The sequence below is a fragment of the Leucoraja erinacea genome, chromosome 12 (genome assembly GCF_028641065.1).
Source record: "Leucoraja erinacea ecotype New England chromosome 12, Leri_hhj_1, whole genome shotgun sequence".
Classification (NCBI taxonomy): domain Eukaryota; kingdom Metazoa; phylum Chordata; class Chondrichthyes; order Rajiformes; family Rajidae; genus Leucoraja; species Leucoraja erinaceus.
Genome location: NC_073388.1, coordinates 565588 through 576551, shown reverse-complemented (window position 1 = coordinate 576551; position 10964 = coordinate 565588). Strand labels below are relative to the sequence as shown.

The following is a 10964-nucleotide window of genomic DNA, read 5'->3' as shown; positions in this document are numbered from 1 at the left end:
CCACTGGTCCACTGGTCCACTGGTCCACTGGTCCACTGGTCCACTGGTCCACTGGTCCACTTGTCCACTGGTCCACTGGTCCACTGGTCCACTTGTCCACTGGTCCACTTGTCCACTGGTCCACTGGTCCACTGGTCCACTGGTCCACTGGTCCACTGGTCCACTGGTCCACTTGTCCACTGGTCCACTGGTCCACTTGTCCACTTGTTGGTCCACTGGTCCACTTGTCCACTTGTCCACTGGTCCACTGGTCCACTGGTCCACTGGTCCACTGGTACACTGGTCCACTTGTCCACTTGTCCACTGGTCCACTGGTCCACTGGTCCACTTGTCCACTGGTCCACTGGTCCACTTGTCCACTGGTCCACTGGTCCACTGGTCCACTGGTCCACTGGTCCACTGGTCCACTGGTCCACTGGTCCACTGGTCCACTTGTCCACTGGTCCACTGGTCCACTGGTCCACTTGTCCACTTGTCCACTGGTCCACTGGTCCACTTGTCCACTTGTCCACTGGTCCACTGGTCCACTGGTCCACTGGTCCACTTGTCCACTGGTCCACTGGTCCACTGGTCCACTGGTCCACTGGTCCACTGGTCCACTGGTCCACTGGTCCACTGGTCCACTGGTCCACTGGTCCACTTGTCCACTTGTCCACTGGTCCACTGGTCCACTGGTCCACTTGTCCATTGTATCCTGATGGATAATATAGCAAGTGTCTCTACAGGTCACGTGTTGCTGTGGTAGCCTGGTTACATCCGGGCCCCACCACTACATCACATTTCATGTCTCCTCATTTTATTCACTTTTCCCACATATTTTCCGTTATTATTCAGTTTTTTGGTATAATTAAGATCTAAATGTGACTATATAATTCTTATTTGCTGAAATAAGCGCTCTACTAATAGATCATGCTTCTGTTACCGCCCTGTTAAAGGATCAGACTATTTCTGTGCTAACTTGTGTAAAATGATGACATCTGCTGTAAAACATTAGATTATAACACAATTAGTTCTACACTACACTACAATGCTACAATGCTTCCCGGCTGCTCGACTCGGGTGCAATCATCTCTGTTGTGTTGTCCTTACGCTGCTGGGCTCTGCTGCAAATATCTCACTACTATTAAATAACATTCTGGTTGGCATCTGCCTTCAGATTCGAATTTCCGTACATTCGTGGATTAATATTCGAATATCTTGATACTATTAGAATTTACTGCACTTGTCTCCGCCGTGTGAATTTTATTGCCGTTATCTCTATGCGATTAGATCAAATTGATTCGTCTTGCAAGAGATGACACCTCAGTAAGATTTGCCCTGTCACGCCAACACAATTCCCTCCACACCTCGGTTTAACATGTTCCCAAACACGCGGTCTGGGGGCCGGAAGAAGCCGAGTAGAAGATCGTTCCCCGCTCGCTCCGGAGACTCCGCCGTGGCCGTTGAGGTCCAGTCAGCGACTCGACTGTACAAACCCGCCCGACTGTACAAAGCTGAATGGTTTCATTAGTTAACTCCTTTAACGACCCTCCGTCTTTGGTCCATAGCTTCTCTGTCAGTAAGTGTAAACTGACCGGACTGTGTTCAATAAAGTCACCTGCAGTTAATAACAGGGGTTGTTGCAAAAGCTCATCAGGTGATGTAGCGTCTGTGGAGGGGAAATTCTCTCTGCTCCTCTTTCACGGGGTCTGGCGGCGCTGAGTGGATTTTTGCCTGTTATTTTGTATTGTTCTCCAGCTCCGGACACAAGTGGGAAATAACGTTTGTGGAGAAAATTGGAGGAAGTTTCAGAGATATTAAAGAGATTAATCTGGCAAAATAACATTGAAAGGGGCCATGCTGTTTGTGAAACGGTGAAAGATTTACAATCCATAATTAGATGTTCATCGGATGAAAAACTCAGACTGTGACCGAATCTCTGGCACCGTGGGGTTATAATAAATATTTCATGTAAATTCTGTCACTGAACAGATTAAAAAAACATCCATCGTTCACTGTATTTTTACTGAGGGAACTGCTCCCGGCTGTTATAATTTGGGAGGAATCTGTAGGTGAACTGGACTGCCAGTAACCTGTAGAATGTGTGTAGAACAGGCTCGGTAATCTGAGGTTAACGCGCAGACTTCATTGGAGATGGAGAAGAACTTGCTCCCACTCATGTTCTGGTGTTTACACGGTGGCTGATGAGATGGATGTGGGTCCCGCGGACTGGACCTCAGGTGGCGCTTGATGGGCTGGGCAGGTGGCTAGTTTGTGACGTGGCCACTCCTGTATTTCACTTGGCCTCCAGGTTGTCAGTAGCATCCCGAATTATCGCCACTTTCATCAGTCACAGGCCAGGAATTCCATAGAATCAGTGACAGGTTTAAAGTTTTAATCAAGGAGGGTTTGAGAACATTATACATTGTTTGTTCTGTCTCTGTGGAGCTCGTCCGTGGTGATACGGCTCAGTGTAGAGTGGCTGCTTCAGGAGTTAAACGTCAGGTGTCTAGTCTAAATATGTCTCTCACCCCCAAACGCCAGCCATTCCTTCTCTCCAGAGGTGCCGCCTGTCCCGCTGAGTTACTCCAGCATGTTGTGTCTATGTCAGGTGACTAAATGTTATAGTTCTCTGTGCAGGAGACGGGGGGTTGGGGCAAGTCATTAATATTGGTGACTAATATTGGATCGGACACCTGTAAATGTCACTCGCACATTTACTACAGGAGGACAAAACACAGGTCACCTGACACAACATCTGTCTTTGGCAAGATGTTGGAATCTAGAATCATGAAATAAATATTCACCCAGGAGAGGTTAGTTTAGTTTAGTTTAGTTTAGTTTAGTTTGGTTTAGTTTAGTTTAGAGAGCGCGTTGAAACAGGCCCTTCGGCCCACTGATTCCGCACAGCCCATCGATCACCCCTACACGATCACTATCCTACACACACTGGGGACAATGTTACAATCCTTACCGAAGCCAATTAATCTCCAAATGACCACACATTTGGAGTGTGGAGGATCCCGGAGCTCCGGAGAAAACCCACGCAGCTGAAGAAGCTGAATGTAACTTTCTATTTTCATGAATGGTCTGGAGGAGAAAGCAGTGTACAAGGTATCCAGGTTGGTCAAGGATGTGAGAGATACCTGGGGTGGCAGGGGGTGATGGAGATATTTAGACTCCACAAAATGATGTAGATAGGTTGAGTGAGTGAGCAAAGCATTTCGAAAATTGAGTTTTTTTTAAATTTTATTTATTAGAAGTACAATACAGTGGTACCTTTTTACAGGTTCCCAAAATTATGTTAACATAATACATTCTCTGTACAACTTCCTTTTTTTTATTAAGAGAGAGATAAGAAAGAAAGAGACAGTAAAGAATAGAGGGAAGTCTAGTGTGTTTGAAAAAAAAGAGAGAAAAAGAGCTAGTAAAGAAAAGAAAAGTAGGAAAGTGAAGCAGGAGGGAGATTATCCACTCGCCACAAGGGGATGATTTTTTTATATTCTTGATCATCTTTCACCCATACCTGAAACGTTTAATTTTTACGATATTGTTGCACTACACGAATCCAAAAAATCAATAAATGGAGACCAACTCGTTAAGAATTGTCTTGTTTGTCTATTAGGAGGAGTCTCATTTATTCCAGGTGGGCTGTGTCCAACATATTTCTGATCCACATTTTAAATGTTGGTATAGTAGCATTTTTCCAAAATTTAAGTATGTTTTTTTGCTGTTATTAAACCATAATTAAAAAATGAATTTTGGGGTATATTTAATTTGTTCCCGTCTCCCATTACTCCGAATATAATCATTTCAGTATTAGGTTCAATTTTTATCTTAAATAGACTAGTGAATATATCACACCAAAATGTATGAGGTTTTGTGCAAGAAACAAAAGAGTGTGTGATATTGGCATTTTGAGAAAGACATTTATCACAGATGGGAGAAATATTTGGATAGAATTTATTCAACCTAGTTTTTGAATAATATAATTTGTGTAATATTTAAAATTGACTTAAATTGTGTCTAGCATTAATCGAACATCTATGTATATATATCAAATACTTTTCCCATGTTTCTTTGGAAATTTTTATCATTAATTCTTTTACCCAGTCTTCTCTAATTGCCTCTGTTGATGGCATACTCCGTTTAGAATACTATTATATAGATATGATATTAAGTTTTGTGAGTCCACCGTAATATTCATTGCTTCTTCCAGTGGGTCTATCATTATGTTCTGAAATCTTGGTATATATTTCTTCATAAAGTCACATATCTGTAAATATTTAAAGTATTGGTTGTTATTCAGTTTAAATTTTGATTTTAATTGTTGAAATGATAATAAATTTCCCATTTCATACAAGTCACCTACCTTTTAAATTCCCAATCTTTCCCATTGTCTATATGTTTTATCCATAAGAGATGTTTTAAATACCGGGTTATTCACTATTGGTGTTAGTGCTGATAAGTTTTGTAATTTTAAAGTTAATTTTATTAGTTTCCAAATTCGTATTAAATTATGTATAATTGGATTCTTCTTATATAATGTATTGTTCAATTTTATCAGGGAGAAGAGGATCGCTCCTAAATCGTACGGAGAACAATCCTCTTTCTCCATTCTTATCCATTCCATCTGTTGAGAAGGACTATCCAACCAATAAATTACATTCTTAATATGCACTGCCCAATAATAATATAAAAAATTAGGCAGTGCAAGTCCCCCTACGTCTTTGGGTTTGCATATGCGGTTTCTTTTAATTCTATGTGCTTTACAGTCTCAGATAAAATTGGTAATATTAGAGTCTAATTTAAAAATAAATGTTTTGGTATATATATTGGTATGGATTGAAATAAATATATTATTTGTGGTAGAACTATCATTTTTATAGCGTTTATTCTGCCAATCAATGATAATGGGAGCGTTTTCCAAAATTTAATCAGAGCATTCAATATATTTAATAATGGTGTAAAATTAGCGTTCAATAATGATTTATGTCTTCTAGTAACTTGAATACCCAGATACTTGAATTTTTCCGTTGCAATTTTAAATGGAAATTTTAATAGATGATTCGCTTTCTGCGGCTTTAGTGACATAATTTCACTTTTGTTCCAGTTTATTCTATATCCAGAAAAAGAACCAAATTCCTCGAATAAATTTAGTAAATTAGAAAATGGAGTTTAACGCAGGAAATTGTGAGGCCATACATTTGGATAGGAGGAATCTAAAGCCGGGTGTGATCTAAATGGAGAAAGTCTGTAGATAAAGGAGACACATAAATATGAAGATGTTTGTATCCATGAGGTACAAGTGACTAGTGGGTCGGTGAAACAAGAGGTTAAGAATGCTAACGACATGTTGGCTTTTATTGCAATGGGGTTGGAGTTTAGAAATAGGGAAATGTTGCCATAATTGTAACTAGAATATCTAGAATGTTGTGCATAGTTTTAGTTGGCCAAGTGTACAGAACATGACAACACACTCAGCCCACTGGGATCAGAAGATCATCTTCTCATGTAAGACTGAAGAAGTTAGATTTGTATTCGTTGGAGACTGGAAAAAGATGTCGTCTTTGTGAAACAGTCGAGCCCCTTGGAGGTTTGACTAGATGTTGATATGGTTTCATTGGTGAGAGCTTGTTGAACGCGGTGGCAACGTCACACTGAGTCTCCCCGGGAGAGTTATCTTCTGTTCTCCGGCGGGTTGATGCGGTTAAGGTGTTTGTAGTGAATTGGTTGTGAAGATTACAGCAGTGACAACAGCTTTTAAAATAATTCATCAGCTGTGAAATAATTTGGAATTTAATGAAGATGTGAAAGATGATATTTATTTTCCATTCCCGTATCCGCGATGACTTGCAGCAACTCAGTAGCGGATTCTTTATTGTGGATGACCAGGGTCAGTGGCAAATGCAACTTTCACCACTCTCTGGGCATTGTCCACAAGTTCATTCAGTGCGTCAGTCAGCAGCTTGGAAGTCATTCTATATGACGATACTGCCCCGAAGATGGAGCCTATGACTGGTAGCATGCTTTGGACCACTTCCACAAAAAAACTGGAACGCCCAAACATTTGGTGCACAAGCGCGTTATTCACTTCACCCATCAGAGGGGTTTTCACTTCTGCTTTCAGAAATTCCACTGATTTATTTGCTATATTGGCGAGGCTTTCAATGGAGGCATCATCCAGGCTGAGACTTTTGCGGAAATCTAGTATTACAGTGGCTATTATCCCGGGATTAACGACGAAAGTCAACCCGGGAACAGCCACCGCTCCCACGGCTCCTGAGACTATCGCCACCATCCAGATACGTTTCATCAACTGGTCTCGTTTCTGCTCCACAATCTTCACCGTTGTGCTTGGAAGTGACATCAATAAAACATCTTTTTTCATTCTATCGAGATTATTTACAAGCGTTTCCTTTAACTGAGGAAAATCAAACTCATTTAAGGAAAGGCTTGATATCAGGAAAATATTGGGGTCTGAAATCCCCGCTTTGGTCAAACCGCAACTTATGTTTTGTTTTATCTCAGCAAGTTTCTCCTTTCTGTCAAAAACTATACCCTGCTTTTTCAAAGATTCGATGTCATTGTCAATTTGACTTCGTACGAAGTAGAACTTCTTCCCCAAGTTTTGAATCTCCTTGGCGACATTTGCATCGTTTTCAGTGAATCGATCATTTGAGATTATTATGAAAAAATCGTATCTAGTAAATTCCATTTTGCTCGCGTAATCCTTCATTGGAAACTGTGTTGTTCCAACCCCCGGCAGGTCCCAGAAGCAAACATTAGGGAAGGTGGGATGTTTGTATGGAGTTCGCTCCATTGTGGTTTCATTGACTCCGGTTTTAGCTGCACCGTCATCGCTGGCCCGCAGCCCCATCATGGCGTTGATGAAGGTGGATTTCCCTGCACCCGGATCTCCGGTCACAGCGATGTTAAGCTCTGCATTTTTCATATCGTTCAATTTTGTCATGATCCGTGTCGCACACTTGCTCAGCCCACCCTGCTCATAAGCAGTCTTCAGCTCTTTCATTTCTTGCTCAGTGAAGAATGTAAATTCTGGAAACCAATCCATCGTCTCTCTGCAGAAACAAATGAACATATTGTATGTTTAATACATCTCTAAATGTGTATTTCATGAGACACAGAAACAAAATCACAGTCACGTGTTTGTGATCAAAGCTGAGATCACTGGACCTGAATGTCCCACTTCACAGAGATAGCGGGATACACTGGGCTGAAGATTCAATGAACCGGTCACTCATTAACACTCCTTCCCATTCCCACACTGACCTTTGTGTCCTAGGTCTCCTCCATTGTCAGTGTGAGGCTAAACACAAATTGGAGGAACAGCAACTCGTATTTCGCTTGTGCAGCTTACAGCCCAGTCATATGAAGATAGATTTTGTTAACTTCAGGTAATCCCGGCATTCCCTCACTCTCTATCGCTCCCCACCAAGTTGCACCAGCTTCTCGTTTTCACCCAACAAACAGCGAACAATAATAAAAATGTGATTATCGTGGCCGTGTCACTACACTCTACCAATCCCAGTTGTGGAGACATTGGTATCACTGTCTCGCTGTAGGATACTAATCTTTGTTTTTTATTCTGGATTTTAAATCATGTATTGTGGTTTTGTACATAATTTATGATTCTTTTATGTAATATACTAAGCTTTCGATATTTATTTGATGGTGTTTTTATATGCAACATGTTTTATGCAATGGCATCTCTTGTTTGGACCTTGTGTCTGAAATAATAATAATAATAATAATAATAATAATAATAATAATAATAATAATATGCCCTCTTTAATTCTGGAGTAGTTCCAGAGGATTGGCGGGTAGCAAACGTAACCCCACTTTTTAAGAAGGGAGGGAGAGAGAAAATGGGGAATTACAGACCAGTTAGTCTAACATCGGTAGTGGGGAAACTGCTAGAGTCAGTTATTAAAGATGGGATAGCAGCACATTTGGAAAGTGGTGAAATCATTGGACAAAGTCAGCATGGATTTACGAACGGTAAATCATGTCTGATGAATCTTATAGAATTTTTCGAGGATGTAACTAGTAGCGTGGATAGGGGAGAACCAGTGGATGTGGTGTATCTGGACTTCCAGAAGGCTTTTGACAAGGTCCCACATAAGAGATTAGTATACAAAGTTAAAGTACACGGCATTGGGGGTTCAGTATTGATGTGGATAGAGAGCTGGCTGGCAAACAGGAAGCAAAGAGTAGGAGTAAACGGGTCCTTTTCACAATGGCAGGCAGTGACTAGTGGGGTACCGCAAGGCTCAGTTCTGGGACCCCAGCTATTTACAATATATATTAATGATCTGGATGAGGGAATTGAAGGCAATATCTCCAAGTTTGCGGATGACACTAAGCTGGGGGGCAGTGTTAGCTGTGAGAAGGATGCTAGGAGACTGCAAGGTGACTTGGATAGGCTGGGTGAGTGGGCAAATGTTTGGCAGATGCAGTATAATGTGGATAAATGTGAGGTTATCCATTTTGGTGGCAAAAACAGGAAAGCAGACTATTATCTAAATGGTGGCCGATTAGGAAAAGGGGAGATGCAGCGAGACCTGGGTGTCATGGTACACCAGTCATTGAAAGTAGGCATGCAGGTGCAGCAGGCAGTGAAGAAAGCGAATGGTATGTTAGCTTTCATAGCAAAAGGATTTGAGTATAGGAGCAGGGAGGTTCTACTGCAGTTGTACAGGGTCTTGGTGAGACCACACCTATATTGCATACAGTTTTGGTCTCCAAATCTGAGGAAGGACATTATTGCCATAGAGGGAGTGCAGAGACGGTTCACCAGACTGATTCCTGGGATGTCAGAACTGTCTTATGAAGAAAGACTGGATAGACTTGGTTTATACTCGCTAGAATTTAGGAGATTGAGAGGGGATCTTATAGAAACTTACAAAATTCTTAAGGGGTTGGACAGGCTAGATGCAGGAAGATTGCTCCCGATGTTGAGGAAGTCCAGGACAAGGGGTCACAGCTTAAGGATAAGGGGGAAATCCTCCTTTAAAACCGAGATGAGAAGAACTTTTTTCACACAGAGAGTGGTGAATCTCTGGAACTCTCTGCCGCAGAGGGTAGTCGAGGCCAGTTCATTGGCTATATTTAAGAAAGAGTTAGATGTGGCCCTTGTGGCTAAGGGGATCAGAGGGTATGGAGAGAAGGCAGGAACGGGATACTGAGTTGGATGATCAGCCATGATCATATTGAATGGCGGTGCAGGCTCGAAGGGCCGAATGGCCTACTCCTGCACCTAATTTCTATGTTTCTATGTTTCTATGTTCTGGACTCCCCCAACATCGGGCACATACGTGTCCAATCCATTAATAATCTTATATGTTTTACCAAGATCCTTTCTCAACCTTCTAAACTCCAGAGTGTACAAGCCCATCCGCTCCATTCCCTCAGCATATGTCAGTTCCGTCATTCCAGGGATTTTACTTCGGAGTCACGTGAGTGGCTACGTGAAGAACCCGTCCAGCACGCATGCGCATAATGAGCGTTCACGCAGTGCAACAGCGACGAGCGGGAGTACGGGCGCTCCCGCTGCAAGCCTGAAGGAACGGAACGTCAGGTAACTTTGCTCTTCTTTGTGCACCAGGGGAAACTGGAGCAAAGCAGCATAGAGGGAAAACCGCCCCCATTCGAATCCAGGGAAGGATCGATCGATTCCGTCAGTGGAGGGGGGAAAGGCGGCACCTGGACCCACACGCTGCGGTACACAGTGATATATATTGTAAATAGCTGGGGTCCCAGCACTGAGCCTTGCGGTACCCCACTAGTCACTGCCTGCCATTCTGAAAAGGACCCGTTTACTCCTACTCTTTGCTTCCTGTCTGCCAATCAGTTCTCTATCCACATCAATACTGAACCCCCAATACCTTGTGCTTTAAGTTTGTATACTAATCTCTTATGTGGGACCTTGTCGAATGCCTTCTGAAAGTCCAGATATAACACATCCACTGGTTCTCCCTTATCCACTCTACTAGTTACATCCTCGAAAAATTTTATAAGATTCGTCAGACATGATTTACCTTTCATAAATCCATGCTGACTTTGTCCAATGATTTCACCACTTTCCAAATGTGCTGCTATCCCATCTTTAATAACTGACTCTAGCAGTTTCCCCACTACCGACGTTAGACTAACTGGTCTGTAATTCCCCGTTTTCTCTCTCCCTCCCTTTTTTTAAAAAGTGGGGTTACATTAGCTACCCTCCAATCCTCAGGAACTACTCCAGAGTCTAATGTGTTTTGAAAAATTATCACTAATGCATCCACTATTCCTTGGTTTCAAAATTTCAAGTTCCGTTTATTGTCACATATACCAAGTGAAATTCGAATTAGTCGCTTGGTAATTGGCCAATTGTCTGAAAACGCTTCAGCTTCACACCAGCTCGTAAATCATTCCAGTTTGATCATATCGTATATTCCATTACAACATGTCCACGTTACCTGCAGGAGAGCCAGGAGTCGCGGAGATCTGGGCTTGCGGTCAGCTGCTGCCTTGCTGGAGTGCGAATGACCGGGCGTCTCCGAATCGCAGTTTTATCTCTCAACACAATAAATCCACGTGACTGTAGGGTGTGTGTTGACAGTAATTGGAATGGTATCTGTCACGTGACGCATTACGTGACACATGTCGCTCTTCAAGGGAGATGCTAAATGCATTTCGTTGTCTCTGTACTGTATACTGACAATGACAATTAAAATTGAATCTGAATCTGAATCTGATTAGCAAACACAAAACGAGGTGATATAAACTGCACATTGAACTATCTTCAATCAGACTTTGCTGGACTTTACCTTGTTCCAAACATTATTCCCTTATCATATATCTGTGCACTGTGGACGGGTTGATTGTAACCGTGTATTGTCTTTCTGCTGACTGGATAGCCAATGCGCTTGTCCTGATTTAACAAGCTGACAGCGGTTAGATTGTCAGAACACTGTCTCCAA

General features: G+C 42.2%; 1 protein-coding gene across 1 annotated transcript; it reads right to left on the bottom strand.

Annotated features, from left to right (window-relative positions):
- Nucleotides 1-1002: 1002 nt before the first annotated feature.
- LOC129701977 (interferon-inducible GTPase 5-like) lies at nt 1003-10493 on the bottom strand. The gene is made up of 2 exons (XM_055643435.1): nt 10461-10493; nt 1003-7061 (listed from the first exon to the last, which is right to left on the bottom strand). The coding sequence occupies exon 2, from the start codon at nt 7052-7054 to the stop codon at nt 5858-5860; it is 1197 nt and encodes a 398-aa protein (XP_055499410.1). The 5' UTR covers nt 7055-7061; nt 10461-10493; the 3' UTR covers nt 1003-5857.
- Between the last annotated feature and the right edge of the window lie 471 nt (nt 10494-10964).

What these genes read in the sequence shown, in the direction of transcription:
- LOC129701977 (XM_055643435.1), bottom strand. Translation starts at nt 7,054, where the DNA reads ATGGATTGGTTTCCAGAATTTACATTCTTCACTGAGCAAGAAATGAAA.